The 16,258-nt window shown below is 41.9% G+C and overlaps 1 protein-coding gene across 1 annotated transcript in view; it reads left to right on the forward strand.

The window, feature by feature from the left end:
- Positions 1 to 16,258, forward strand: part of ADAMTS19 (ADAM metallopeptidase with thrombospondin type 1 motif 19) — a 271,324-nt gene that overhangs the window by 36,979 nt on the left and 218,087 nt on the right. Inside the window, exon 3 of the mRNA XM_074953075.1 lies at positions 10,985 to 11,150. Coding sequence (XP_074809176.1) covers positions 10,985 to 11,150 — 166 coding nt within the window. The remainder of the gene's footprint in view (positions 1 to 10,984; positions 11,151 to 16,258) is intronic.

Genomic DNA, 16,258 nt, shown 5'->3' on the forward strand with positions numbered 1-16,258 from the left:
TGCAACTCTAGCCAGTGGAGGGCTCCATAATCCCTTCAGCACAGGAAAGGGAAGTACTACCAGAGCTTCAGGGAATGTGGATCAGGAGGAGCCTGAAACTGCATGTGAACAGGAGCAGAGGGTGGCAGCAGCAGGCTGAGGGGTGGCTGTGGAGGGAAGGCCTGATAGCAGACTAAGAGCTGGGCTGAGACCAACCCTGTTGCTGGCAGGGGGCTAGTGGGACCCACAGCAGGAAGCTACAGGCTATGCCTAGGGTACTTGCAACTTTTGTTTTCTGGCAGCACTAGTAAAGAAATAATCTTTCCTACTTGAATTATGTGAGTGTTTTTGGAAAGCTCTGATGGTTATTGCCTGAAGAGCTGAGTTCAGGGAACACCTACAACACTTGCTTCCGAACCTATGGTACACTCAGCAAATTACCAAACACTTAGAGACTGGTATATCATATCATTCACAGTGACACCTTTCAGTGCGTTGGTTACAATGTGCCACGGATGTAACACATATTCAGTAGAGAGGGCTGATTTCCATTTTTAATTATTGTTCATGGGCAGTGTATAAATAGGCGACTACATAGTTCCCTCCATTCACAGTGAATTCCCTGATGATGTTAGTGGGAGGTTTTCACGAAGATATACAGTAGAGGGCTTTTAAAGGTGACTAAGGGAGTTAGATGCCCGACTTCCATTGGAATTCAATGGGTTTGGGTGCCAGAATCCTTAGGTTCCTTTGAAAATGCTAGCAGTCATTATTAGCAGTAGTTATGTGTCCTGTATCTTTATTGTTGTATTCTCAGAATTACTCAGTGCTCACCCTTAGGGTACCAATATGTCTGCTTTTTGTTTCACTTCCTTTACTATCTTCCTTTCTCTGTTTACGTCTCGTAGTCCTTTTTTCTTTTCTCCTTTCTTACCTCAGCATTTCTTTTCTTGCATCAGCTCCTAATGCCCACCCTTCATCCCATGTGAGCTTTGTTTCCACCTTCTTACCTTCCCATCTCCCAGAAAGATTAGTAGTTACATAATTTATGCTGACATTTTAAAAAGGTTGTCATTAGGCTTTAAATTTAACAGAAAAATTAATGGGTGCAGAGGGAATTCACAATTTCAGAGTCAGTGTTTCATGCTATCTGCAGACTTAGGAATATAACACTGTATTTGCTAATGCCCAGTTTACATTTGGAAGTTTATCTTCCCACCCAGGAGTTATAGAAAATTCCTTCTAAAAAGATGAAAAAAAGCTTAGCTTCTGCCGCATTTGAGTATGCCAGGTAGGGTACATAAATTCAACCCACTAGAGGTATCTGACCCATGGGCCAGGAGTCTGACACATCTGTAATACAGAGGTAACAAGTTGAAGGAATAGATTACTTATCTCTCTACTAGACTGACTATTACTCATTCTGCTGTTCATTGTTGTATAGTAAAGACCTTGTACATATACACCTGTTAGAAAAGTAGATCTATTAAAATACTTTTTAAGTGGGAGAATAATGAAATAATGCATAGTAGAAAGAACAAAGGTTGTAGTAAGGGATGGAAAGAAGAGAGTAGTAAGGTCCTATGTGTAGCTGGTTTCTTTCAGTGCAAGCGTGGGTAGTATAATAAAGCTTTGGGCAAAATTGTGGACTTTTTACTCCTCATCCCAGTAACTTCAGCAAGGAAAGTAGGGTTTGACTAAGTTAAGTCTTGTTGAATTAATTCTAACTGGCATTAATTAATACACACATACACACACATATGTATATGCATACACACGTGTGTGTATATATAAATTTAGTTTTAAACTAAAGTTTTATGCTTTAGAGTAGTTGGAAGTAGCAGGTCATAGTATATATTTATATCTATCTATCTATCTATCTATCTATCTATCTATCTGTCTATCTATATTTCAGCTTTTTAGAGGTCAAGGGAAAATAGATAATTGGCAAGTATACATTTTGACAAATGTGTGGGTTTGTAAGTCTGCAGTTATGTTTGCCCTTCTGACCACAGTTGAGGAGATACAAATGACCACCGTAGTTTTAAGAAGGTAATTTTAAAGGACATAATCTCAAAATTCCGTAAGCAAGGAAATTGAGTAAAGGCTGCTGCTGGGGAGGTCTGAGGCCAGCTGTGGCACCAGCTGCCAGGGCCACTGGAGAAGCTGCTGCTCTGGGCGTCCTGGGGACTGCAGCTCGGGCAGTCCCAGGGCCAGTCACACCTACCACTGCTCAGGCAGTCCTGGGGGCCAGACGCACCAACAGCTGCTCGGGCGGTCCCTGGGGCCAGCTGCCCAGGACCGTCCGAGCAGTGGCTGGTATGGCTGTCTCTAGGATCACCTGAGCAGCTGGCCCTGGAGCCAGCTGCTTGGGCGGCTCTGGGGTCAGCCACACTGGCCGCTGCAGACGTCATGGAGGTCGTGGAAAATCATAGAATCCGTGACTTCCGTGACCTCTGTGATGGGCACGAAGCTCTACTAATAAGTTGTTCTGAAATCCTGAAAGATTAAGGAGAACTCTTGATCTAAGATTTCGGTGGGATTTGGGTTGGTGTCTTCAATTTTCCCAAATGCGTCTTGTACTACATAGATGTAAATGTCAAATTTGTAAAAAGAAATAATCACATGGGGCCTGATCTGAAGCCCATTTGAAGTCATGAGGAGCTTTTCCATTGTTTTCAATGGGCTTTAGATCAGGTTCTGGGTTTCCAGTTGCTAATTGTAGTGAATGAACATTTTATTTTAAAACAACACTGTGAATTTAGAAATCACACTTCTGTCTGAAATATTTTTAAGAACTTTTTGTAACAAATATCACTGAAGATTACAATAAATGAGGGAGATTAGAGATACATTTTCCTGTAGTTTTTGCAATGTTTTTAATTTGTGCATTTGGTACTTTGTGTGTGGTGAGTGCCCCTTTCCCCTGATAAGTCAGTTATTTCGTTTCCTTGCTTGTATGGGCTTTTCACTGAGCAACGGATGCGGGGAGCAGAGCATATAAAAAATAAGAAAAATTGATGGCAAACCCACATAAAACTGGCAGAAGGAATCAGAGACAAGTTTACTACCTGGAATTATTTTTACCTTATTTTTGGAAATTTACTGGTTTTCAGATTGACAGCATCCTTTTAAAATTAAAGATGGATGAACTATCAGGGGTTCCAACCTGGAAACTTGGCTGTTGTCCTGCTATGAGTTCTGTGTTAGCCTTCAGCAAGTAAAGTTGTGTTTACCAACTCTCTGTGTGCTGCCTCTTATACAGTAAACACAGTGAACACAACCACTCAGCTTATTGACAAAGGGCAAAACATTTACCATGCCTGCCGGTGTATTGCCAAAGCTTCTGAGGGACCAGTCCTCTCCTCTTGAATAAAATAAAATGCACAAAATACAAGTATTGGATTATCTTTCTGTAGTATTAGGTAGCAGTATATATACTGCATCCTGTTGGGCTTTGTTAGCTTTTCATTTTCAGGGGGATGTGACTTCTTCCCTGCTGGCTGTGCCCATTTGAGCCCAATGTGGTTGGTGTATGTTGTCCATTCCCCCAGCTCTCCTCCAGCCCCATCCCCTGCTGCAGTTCTGCTCTCATCCTCAGACCTGCTCCCAGCCATGGCCCTGGCGTCAGCCTCTGGCTCCTGGCCTGGGCTCTGCTCCCAGCCACAGCCCCACTCCCTGTTGTGGACCCAACCTGGCCCCAGGTCCTAACAGTGGCTCCCGGGGGTTGGATGGACAGGTGCAAGGAGGGTGCAAAGTGAAAAGTTTGGGAACCACTGGTTAGGGCTAGAAAGGGTGTTTCTTTGGGTTGGTTTCCTACCCCATCAACAAAATATGTCTGTGGGGGTAGCAATAATAATCATGGGTCTAAATGATGGAAAGGACAGAATATAAATTGATAGCAGGGTGGACAGTAAATTAAGAACTGCAAATACCAAGGGACAGTCTATTGTAGAGTATTCTTTGGAATCACATGGAAAAAGTAACTGTACTGCAGCATCCATTTTGACCTTTAATTGAATGTCTGAAAATTTTGGACAAAAATGAAGAGGCATTCTACATCCTAGTCCGTCAGTTCTGGCCATCCAGTGGGTGGCTTCAGTTATCTTGTTTCCATAGCGAATTAAATTTGCAGCAGCTCTCGGGGGATATGTAGGAGGCTGGCAACATTTTTGTCAATTGTGAGATCACTAGTAAAGATCTAACAACACTGACTCATTCCCAGAACTACAGATGTATGGACTTCTTGGAGTTCAGTTTGGCCCATTGCTAAAGAACACTGTGGCCCGTAGCTAACGTACTGGAGTTGGCTGGAGTCTTTTTAAAGATAAGGTGCTGCTCGTGTCTGTAGCACATGTGGTGAAGGGGCCATAAGACCAGTGAGTGTGTGGATATGTTAGCAGCTAGAAGTGCAGGGGAGTGGGAGGGGGGAAGAGAGGGGCTGGAGTATTTTCAATAAATGTTAAAGGGAAACTGCCTGTTTATAAACCCTTTTATTTTTAAATAAGCAAGTGTCCTTATTTGTTTTGTTAATACTTTAATAATCTGTGTGGTATTTATTTACTCTTTGTCTTAGTTTGGACAGTGAAAGAAAACTAGCTAGTTTCACTTTTATTTCTAGTCAGATTTACTGTACCTCATGCTTCATACGGTGGGGTTCAGACAGTGTCGGCGTAGGGCTTCAAACTCTTGTATAGTTTTTTTTATTTGCTGTCTTGAAAATAAGAATACAGAAATTCTCTGTGTGCTCGTTCCAGCTCTAGCTCAAGTCTCTGTCATGCGTACAGCAATGTTGCAAGTACTGAGCTGCTATTCCCTCCCATATAGTCACCCCCTCTTGCCATCATGGGATGTTGTGGCACTGGCATGCCAGTTCCTCTTCTCAGCTACTTGCAGGGTACCTCTACCCCACAAGTAAAAGTGTGATTGTAGCACGGGTAGGCATACTTGTGCTAGCTTTAATCTAGTTAGCACAGGTAACAACAGTAGTGAAGACATAATAGCATAGATCCTGGTGGAGACTAGCGGACTGAGTCTGTCCATAGGGTCTCCAGTGGGTTTGTTCTGGGGAGGCTGGCCTGCACTGAAGCGTATGCCACCACATCTTCACTACTGTTATTAGCCATGTTAAGTAGTGTGGGTAGGCATACCTTACACCTTAATTTTTGGTGTAGATATACCCTCAGTACTGTTACTGGTGGTGACCAGCCCATCTGGAGTCTCCAGGAGGAGAGAGCAAGGAGGAGGAAGAGGTGGCAGCCACATACCTCAGGGCCTTGCTGCTGGGACAGAATGGGGGAATGGAGGTTCAAGGGAGATCAAGGCCATATTCTCCATGTGAGACCCCCTTGATGTCCTGTCCCCCATTCTCTTCCCACCACCTTTTTCCCCCTGGGATCATGTCTTTTCCTGGAGGTGATTCACAGGTCACTTTTCAGTTTCAGTTTGGGTCATTTTTTCCACAACTGCCTACGCCATGTAGAATTCATAGAATCATAGAATCATAGAATATCAGGGTTGGAAGGGACCTCAGGAGGTCATCTAGTCCAACCCCCTGCTCAAAGAAGGACCAATTCCCAACTAATTGTGTGCACTCACTGCTTACTGAAATGAACCATGGTGCTGGTATGCCTCTTAGTGTTCTATATGCTTCTGTATTCTAGTGTTTCATTAATAGTTTGGTCTACATGAATATTGTCTCGTGAACATGTGAATGTATGGCCTGAGTTCACTTGCTTTGATAACAAGAATAGAGAATTAGTCCTTATAAAAACCATCAAAATATGTTAATAATGTATGTTTGTCCTGTTAAAAGCTCTTATTAGAGTTTAAGATATTTATTTTTATGTTCCAGTTAATGTTTTATTTGAATGCAATATATTAAGTTAATCTTGAATCTTTGAAACAGATTAGTTTTTAATAATATTCGTTAACTTGCAGTACTCTTCTTTGGAGTGCTGTATTGAAATGTAAATGAATAATTTTGCTTTTGCAATCAGACACAAAAAACAATAAATCATTTTAATATCCTGTGAGATTTTGTAAAGACCACAAAGTCTCAGATTACAAAACTGTTTAAAGTTAATCAGTGCTGGAGAAGAATTGGCTTTTGCGCTATACATTTTAATAAACCTTTCATTTTTAAATGTGTAGATGGTGGTAATGTTTTGGGGGATATTGTTTAAAATAGACTTACTAACCTTTAAGGAAATGTTGGATTTACTGCCTGTTTGTATAAACTAGTGTAGGCTCAAATCACAGCCTGGGTTATGTGCTGGTGCAAGGGCATGAGGGGATGCAGTCCTGCACTGGCTTCCTGCATCACCAGTAGCAGCGTGGGAAGGGACCTAGGGTTGCCAATTTTGGTTGGATGTATTCAGTTTCATCACATGACATAATTTTTAATTAAAGATTAATCTTTAATTCCTGGAGACTCCAGGACAATACTGGAGAGTTGGAAACTGTAAGGGAATTAGGATCTGTAGAGCTCCTATGCATCCTCCCTCTGCAGATGGGCAGGAGAGTGTGTTGTTAGAATCAGAAGATGCCATGTTATGTTCATTTTTTAATGTCTATGGAATGGAATGTCTATGAAATATACATAGCAATGGTTGAATACCAGAGAGCAGTTATTAAATGAGCGAGAGAGAAGGCATGATTCTTATTTTCATATAAGCACTGGTAAATTTTGGGATGTGAATTCTGCTTCTGACATTTGGGGAAGATGACATTATTTATGACAAAGGAACAGATGCATCCATGTGCTAGTATGCTGGTGATGACATCAGTTAACAGCTGGGGAACAAATGTTATTTAATTCCATACCACATGTGTGCATAAATGCATCTTCTGCCCAAGCAGTGTGATTGGTATTATTTTAAAGCTTTTGAAATATAAATCACAAGAAAAGGGACTTTTGTGTATTTATAGGTGTTTTTAAATGATGGAATATTTGGTGAGGGAGGCAGCTAATTCTCAGATGCATTTTGTTGTGTTATTTCAATCCAACAGGTTACTACACAGCCATGATCCGCTAACACCGAAGTGTAGCTCAGTGATGCTCATCCTTGAGCAATTGGAGAATTACTTCCTCATTAAATGGGGTCATAGGAAGCCATAAAATAAGCTAGGCACAATGTCCTGAAATTGCATTATGATGCCTGTGTTGTGACATATCTGTATTTGTCTTCTTTTCTTTACTGCACCCCATGATTGCCTTCTCAGGGCAGATTACATCAGACACACCTGTCTCCTGTCTCTGGGCTCTATTCTCCTTGCAGTTCCTCCCCGCCCAGTCCCACATACACTCCCTTATCTCCCAACCACATTCCCTTGTTCACACTCTCTCTGATTGTATGATGGGGTATTGCAAACCTTGGAGGTTTATACAAATGGTAACTGAAAAGGTTACAAAGCTTGCAAGGAACAATAACTAAAGTTACAAAGTTTGCAAAAGGTTACAGAACTTAATGATCATCAGGGCCAGCTCTAGGTTTTTTGCTGCCCAAAGCAAAAAATTTGCCACCCCAAGTTCTGAGAGTGCAACTGCCCAAGCCAAAAAAAAAAAAAAAGGAGGCCGGAATGCCGCCCCCCTGGAATTGTGCTGCCCCAAGCACATGCTTGCTTTGCTGGTGCCTAGAGCCAGTCCTGATGATCATACTAGCAATGACTGAAAAGTTACAAATCGTACAATCTCATTCTGCTGGACTGAGCGGAGGCTTTACATAGTAATGTGTGCCTGTGGGTGTTCTTTTGTCCCTACTGTCCACTTCCTTTCCTGATTGTGATAGAAAGTCTGCTGGTGTTTTCTCTCTTCCCCTTTTCCCCCTCCAAGGAGCTAAATCTGTGAGGATTGTATATGTATGTGTTGGATTCTGGTCACTAAATGCTCCTCAGGCTGCCTCATTTGTGTCTGAGTGCTCCTTTGACAGAACTTGACCTGCTGTGACTTTGAACAGAAACGGGCAGAGTCTGAGCAAAAGACTTAGTCAGAATTACATGTAGGATCTTAGAGCCACATGTAGATCAAGAACCACACTTCTATACAGGGACATGTACCGGGTATAGCCAGTTGTCTCTTGTAACGTGAACAGGCACATTCTCCTCTCTTTATCTTAGTGCACTAACTGCAGTAGTAACTTCAAATATATCCAGGTATAAATGACAGGAGAATCAAGCCCCTCATCAAATAAAAAAATGGAGTATTCCATTGTTTTTAGGGAAATGAACTCTGGGTAGGGTTATTATAATGGACATTGCAACATGAGGATCGTCCGCTTTCAGGACTAGAGGTTTTACAAGTTTTTATTCTATGACAGTTATAAGACTACAAACTGGAATATGAGCATTTGCAATAGAAAACTTCCATTTTTGTTAGGTGCCTGCACCATGGAACATGCTAGACATACATCTACCTCTTAGAATGTGCACATTTTCTGCGCATTTATGTTATGCATATCACCAAGATATCCATGGACATTCAGCAGATAAAACCATCAGGATTAGATATTACCTCCACTGCATTTGCATCCTTATTGTGCTTGAGCAGGAGCAATTAAGAGGCAGGAGTAGGTGTTTTACTGCTTGTATTCATTAAAGACCAGATACCATCTTGCAAGCACTATGTATCAACACCCAATTGCTGGGTCAAACTTGAGGACTGTACTATGCTGATGCCTCACTACCAGGGCCATTGTCACATCTAGCCCCATTCCTCTGGGCATTGTATCACTTGCTAATGATCTTTCTAGGGCAGAGTGATGTGCCAGAGTGAACTCTGCTAAAAGAAATCCCTATTTTCTTGCCATCAGAGGTTGGCCTGGAACTGAGATGGAAGGTTATTTTTTAACTCTGCTCCAGCTCCATGAGGTTCAAGGCAGTGGTGGGAGATGTTCTTCTCTCCCCTCCCAGTGAAACCAAAGAATGGAGATCTTGGTTACTGGGGGGTCGGGGGAGGAGGAAGGAGGGGATGTCTTCTCATCTCCTCCTCTGTGTGGTCAGGAGATGGAGGAATAGTAGACTGCCAGTCAGGCAGAGTAGCTGCTTCAGAAAGAAGAATTATGCTATTTTCAAGAGCAGCCAGAATGAACAGACTGAATATTTGGCTATCCAAATTCAGCTGGGAATTATCCAGCTGAATATGTATGGCTGATATTAATGCTCTTTGGTAAATTTTATATTCAATTTGCAATTCCCTATTTGAGTGACTCAGGGGATTGGGAATAGTATTTATTCAGCACTAGGTTAACATTCCATCTAAGTAAGCAGTGGTCAAAACTAATGTGAAACGAATTGATGGTCTCAGTCAGTCCTCTAAGTACACAGGTCACCACATAACAAATGCCACCATTAAGTAGACATCTCAGCAAAGATGCCACAGATTGAATGAGCATGAAGAATGAACTATTCTCTCATCTTTCGGGACAGTTCCTCCAGGTCAGGGCTAAGGCACATTGGCTGGGTGATGTGGAGAAGCTTGCACAGCTACTGTTTGTTCTGTACCAGTTCTGAGAAAAGAAATTCTATATCCAAGCCTGCTCAGCACCTTTCACAGACACTGCATTAAAAAAATAAAGTTTAAATATTCAATATCTGAATCCACAAATATTAGGAGAAAATTAGTCTGCTCTGCATATACTCCACCAGTTATTTAAAAACATAATTCTCAATATAAATAGACCAATTTTGGTGACTAGAAAAACATACAGGATGTATAAAAGCACCATTTGACAGTTGCACTGAAAGTATATTAAAGTATTTTGCTTACCTCCTAAATACTTAATATTTAACAGACTCCGAATTAATATCAAGCAACCTGAAAATAAACAACAACAAAAAAAAATGGAAAAACAAAACAAAACAAAAAACCAAAAAAATAAAAACAACCAAATAAATCCAGCTATCTTAAAGGTACTATTGGATGTTAAGGATGAAATTACTGTGTCTATTCAGCATTGGTCCTCAGAAAACATTCAGTATAGCAGTTGAGGTGCAGCTAGTACACCTGATTGTGAAATTAAGTATCTCTGTTTTAGTATGATTATGCAGTTAAGTTGCCTATAAGAGGAAGAGTCCTTTTTTTGTGTAAATGGGAATTACATGCATACATGGAGAAGAACTCTCCTTATTTGAGCCGGATATGCCATTTTGGTGTTTTTTTTAGGAACAGTGTTTCATAGATTCATAGATTTTAAGATCTCTGGAATTAGAAGTTACCTGCCAGTTTTGTTGATCGTATTTTATAGAGAAAAAAGCTTTTTTTTCCTACATGCTTTGTAATTCTGACATAAACTGGTATTTTTTTGGGCAATTGAACAGTTTTGAGTTGAACCATAGTAAGTAGTAGTTGTAAGAACAACAGTTTTTACAGTATTTTGGTGACCTCAACCACGATCTTATGTCATTGTGGGCACATGGGTAAAAAAAAGGCTGTAACACAGATAGTGTTTCTCTGATTTTAACCAGGCATACATTATTTTTGAAGAAAAATGTGTTTGTTTTTAATTAAAAAGTTAAAAATCTGTAAAAGGGGTCTTAAGAATTTCATATCTGTTGCAGCTCTGTGCAGTTGCTAAAGATGCATCAGACTCCCTAAATTCAGCTTTGTATCTGAACTATTTTATTAAAAATTGGTTATGAGAAAGTATGACAACAGGTGTGTTATAAAACTAGGGTATAGATTGTGTGGTACATGCTGTACATTTTTAAATGACCCCTGGGTCTCCCAAAGCAAGACTTTAACATTCCAGATCTTTCACTGTGCATCTGCTACTGGCATGTAGCCACCAACTCACACAGATTTAGTTGAAGTAAATGAAGTTTAGTGCACTGAGATGGAGGCTAATAAAATGGAAGGATAGTATTCTCGCTACTAGGATTCTTAAAATGAATTTTTTTTTAAATAAAGGTTTTTTTGGGGGGAGGGGCAGGGTGTGTTTGTGTGTGTGTGCATATGTGGTTTCTTTAAATTACATACCTTATATGTCCCTCTTGTTTTCCTTTACAGATGGGCTTTATACAGATTAACGAGGACTTCATATTTATTGAGCCACTCAATCATACTTTGGCTGTGACAGGTCATGCACACAGGGTGTACAGACGAAAAAGGTCCATAGAGGAGAAAGTTACAGAAAAGCTAGCTCCTCACAACCATTACTGTGGTGTTGTTACAGGTAATATAACAATCTCACTGAATAGATTTAATGCAGAGGGCATATTTTTAAAGAGCACAGATAATAGTTTTTTAAAACATCATGTCTGATCATTCTTCTAGCTATAACTTTTGGTGGGCTGAGTTGTCAGAAAGTGGAACTATACATTCACTTATGGACATTGCATATTAAGTAAACTGTCATATTTTAATAACAAAAATATCAAAGTGGAAAACTTTGGCCATCTCTTAATTTGTATCCCATATCTTGTCTCCCTGTATCATCTGGTTGGTCTCAGGTATTTACTTCATGCAGTCGTTGGACTTCAAGAGGTTCTTCAGTTTTGAAACCTCATGGTTTGAGATTTGGTTTACTTTGGGGAATATTGCTGGAACCACTTATCTTCTTAAAATGCAAACAGCATTTTAAGTGTCACAATTGTATCTATAACAATCTATAATTGTATCTTTTTTGTTTTTATGAATTAAGTTTGTATGAATTGTGTGAAATACTCCAAACAGGTCCTCATTAGTGGATTTTGGGGTGGAAAAAAGTTGCATGATAATTTGGCACACAGTGGTATGTTGTTAATATTTATTAGCAAAAAAGTCTTTTGTGAGAGATGACATTCTGTTGAACTTGTCTCTCCACCAACTCTACCTTCTACCAGTGGAAAAAAGCTGTGGGAGGCCGAAGTTTGACAGTTCTGTACCCAGACCTGTGGTGCTTTTAGGGGTATGAGAAACTTGAGTTTGTTCAGGAAAGAAACAAAAAACCAGTGGGATTTTTTACATTTATCATTCTCCCACCCTGCCCCCTGAACATCTGTGCCACTTTGAAGTATTAACATGAACAGAGCATATACCTGAAAGATTTTTCATCCTGGAAAAATTAGACTCTAATTTCAACACGTGAATGAAAACTTAATTCTAAAAAGTTAAAAGGGAAATGATTAAGTAGCCCAAGGCTCTTATTGTGCTTAGGAACGAATAAGTAAACTGTATATTACTTCCCCCTGTAATTGCTCTGTCTGTGTTTGTTTATCTGTACCAGTAAGAAGTGTTCACTGAAAGTAGAAACTTCTTCTTTGAGGAGTGTCCCTGTTGGTGCTCCACTTTAGGTGTCTTGGCACCCTGCGCTTGTCGTCGGAGATTTGTAGTAGCAGTGCCCCGGTTGGCCGCGCAGATGTGGCAGCCATCTCGCACCGCTTCAAGCGGCTACTTAGCGTGCGCAGCCAATTGTCCCTCAGTTTCTTCTCTTCTGTCTTGGACTTGAGTTGGAGTGACAGCAGTCCCCCTGTCTATTTCATAAATTGCTTATATTCCCATCTTTATTTATCCTTTTTGTTGGTTTTCTTCCCTTTCCCCTCCTTATTTACCCACTAAAAACAAAAAAAACCAAAGCAAAACTTTGTTTTGTTTGTCCCCCTCCCTCCACTAGTGGGTCTCCGCCGATGGTAACTGAACTGTGGCCGTTTTCTATTGCCCTGAACCTCCTCAGGCATGCCTAGTTCCCCCAGCTTTAAACGTTGCCTGACCTGCTGGCTATCAATTCCTGTATCGGATGGTCATGCTCAGTGCATCGGCTGTCTCGGGGAAACCCATGTACCACAGAAGTGTTTCCACTGCAAGAAACTATTTGCCAGGACACTGAAAGCCAGGGACTTCCAACTAAAATTATTAATGATGGAGAAATCCCTCAGGCCAGCTTCTAACCCAGAGTCCAGGACTCCTTCTGGGCAATGGACTCCAGCAGCAGCTTCAGACAAGGGGCTCTACCCAAACTGTGTCTAAGGACCTAAGAAGGCGACTAAACATTGGTTGCAGTCATCACCCCCTAAAAAGAAGCAGTCTCCTGATGAGAAATCTGCCCTGGTACCGACAACCTCGGACTGAGAAGCACTGGGAACATCCAGTACCGAGACATCCCGAGGAGCCAAGGCACTGATGTGACCAGGCTCTCACTCAGTTGCACGAGCCAGAGCTAAGCTCCCTAGCTCGGCACCAACAGTGCCAAAGAACACCTCAGCACCAGCTAGTGTAATGGCACCACCTGCTGCATATACACAGCCTAACAAGACCTCAGCACCATCAGAGCTTACTTCGCTGCCATCCATGGCACAAGCTTCCTGGTACCACAACCCTTCATCAGACAGGCGGACCTGGCTATCTCCTCCACCCCTCCATTCAGCATCGATGGCACCCCCGTCAGGCCAGGACTGAGCTGAATAGGCGCTCTATTAGATCTGCACCCCCACTATCCAGTGATGAGGACAAAGAGGATGACTCAAGCCTTTACACCCCTCATCATTCCTTCCTGAAACCAGGACCTTCTCACCAACAACCACCTATGGAAGGGTACAGCTGGCAGACACTACCATGGATGCCTCCGCCCATCGTTATGCCACCCAATTGGCCATACTGGGACCCATGTGCAATCTACAGGGCCCAGACTCTTAAACCTTCCAACCCACCAGCACCAAGGACTACCCAGGCCCCTTCAACCATGGGCTCACCATCATCTCAAGCCCAAGAGGGAGAGGAGCTCTAAGAGGTCCCTGAAGGCGATACACTGCCACCCACCCATTTTTTGTCCTCATCCCTGGACGAAACAATTATGCCACTGCTGCCCACTACAGGCGACAATTTTAAATCCTTTCAGCACTTATTCAAAAGAGTGGCAGAATCCCTGGACATCTCTTTAGCAGAGCTGCCAGAGACCCAGCACAAACTCACTGACATCTTGCAGCATCTCTGTCAGCAAAGATATCTCTGCCCATTAACTCAGCCATTGTCCCATCATCCTGTAAAAGCTCAGACAGAAAATACTATGTACCAGCGAAAGGAGCTGAATTCCTGTTCACTCATCTGGTCCGAATTCACTGGTCATAGAGGTGGTGCACCAAAGGGGAAAACAACCCCAGTCAAAAACCACACCTTATGACAAGGACTGGAAAAGGCTTGACCTCTTTAGCTGCAAATCTTACTCCTCAATCTCATTACAATTTCATATAGCAAATTACTCAGCTCTTTCAGCAAAATATACCTACAACTTGTTCAACAAAATGAAATCCTTTATTGATCAACTGCCAGAGGAAGCAAAGGAACAATACAAAGCTAATGTTAGGGAGGGTTTCTTAATCACCAGAACAGCACTGAAGGCCTCTCTCGACTCTGCCAACATGGCAGTCTGATCCATAGCCATGTCCGTTGTCATGCATCGAGCATCATGGCTCCACCTCTCTGGATTCCCTAGGGAAGTACAAGTACAAGTTGTGGACCTGCCCTTTGGGTGCCAAAAACTATTTGAAGAGAGCACAGTTGCATCTCTTCATACCTTAAAGGACTCATGAACAACCTTGAAGACCTTGGGTATTTACATTCCCCCAAACAAGAAAAAATAGGGCTGATTTTATACCCAAAGATTCCATCCCGCCCTTTACTCCCAACCCCAGAGACAATATGATCAATGCCGCAAGCAAAAACAAGTGAGGCGCAGGCAGAACCAGAATCAACCTGCCACGTCTCAATCTTCAACATCCTGTCAATCATTTTGAAGTACTGGTTGTGGGCTCAAGACCTCTATCTTCTCCCATGCTGGATTATCAGATGACCTCCAGTCTCTTTGGAAACCTCCTGTTACCACACTATCCAGTCTGGAACAACATCACCACAGACAAATGGGTGCTGCAAATTGTCCAGAAGGATTACTCTATCCATTTATTTCTACTCCCCCTACCCATCCACCTTCTCTGTCCCTCTTCAGGGACCCCTCCCACGAGACCCTGTTGCAGCAGGAAATAAACCATTTCCTGCAACTAGGAGCCATGGAAATAGTACCACTCCAACACGGTTTTATTCCCATTATTTTCTCACACAGAAAAAGAATGGTAAATGGAGACCCAGGCAAGCTTATGCAAACTCATCAAGTTTGTAAGGATGCAGTGTTTCAAAATGGTAACCCTAGGAATCATAATTCTGTCATTAGAGAAAGGAGATTGGCTCTTGGGAGCTTCATGCTGACTCTTTGGGGTAGAGAAGAAACCAAAGGATGGTTGGCTGCGCACGCTAAGTAGCCGCTCGGAGTGGCATTAGTTGACTGCCACACGTGCACAGCGAACCATGGCAATGCAACTACAAATCTCTGATTACAAGCACAGGACGCCAAGACATCGAAAGTGAACACCCACAGGAACAATCATCTTGAAGAACTTCAGTTACTGCACAAGGTGAGTAACCTTCTCTTTTGCTCTTGCAGCCTATTGCTTCTGTCCTTTAATCAGTGCTAAGTGTGTGGGGTCTGGGGAGGGGAGAAGAATGGCTGGGGCTAAATGATTCAAGAAACAAACTCTTGCAAAAGGGTATGATAGGATATGTTTATTACCAGTGATCCTTCCACTATCTCTGACCCTGGACGAGATACCCTAGCAGGGAAAAATCAAGTTTAGTTTATTCTAACCATCTTAAGCACTAGGTTCTGTGCTAGTGCAAATGTCCAGCCATGTGGCTCAAATTGCATGATCAGGCACTTACAATATATCAGTTTCAGTAATGATCTGCACCACCAGACTGGAAAACTCAGTCAGTTTCAGCTGTCTTTATAATTCATGTGTGTTGAAGTCATAGAAAAGCTTTTCAGCAGCAATTATGTGCAATATGTTAGAAAACTCCTACATTGGACAGGTTAACAAAACATAAATTGTGGATTTTACAAATATTGCCAGAGGCTTCTGTAATATTCCCTTGTTTGTGCATTGCTGCTTTGATCAATCTTTATCTATTCATCACTCGGAAGAATTATTTTTTTCAGTACACTGCAGCAATCTAGACCTTCCTTTTCTAGCAGGGTGCATGCCTTCTGAAGCACTTTGGTATGGCAGTCTTGAGATTTAGTGGTCGATACTTTTATTGGTGGTTTGGGGCCAAATTGATCACAAAGGTTGGCTAGCTATCATAGAATCATAGAAATGTAGGGCTGGAGGGGACCATAAGAGGTCATCTAGTTCATCCCCCTTGTGCTGAGGCAGGACCAAGTATACCAACATCATGACACCATGAGAGGTATTTGAGCAGTATGTTCTTAAAAACCTCCAATGATGGGGATTCAACAACCTCCCTTGGTAACTATTT

This window comes from Natator depressus, chromosome 5, assembly GCF_965152275.1.
Source record: "Natator depressus isolate rNatDep1 chromosome 5, rNatDep2.hap1, whole genome shotgun sequence".
Taxonomy (NCBI): Eukaryota; Metazoa; Chordata; order Testudines; family Cheloniidae; genus Natator; species Natator depressus.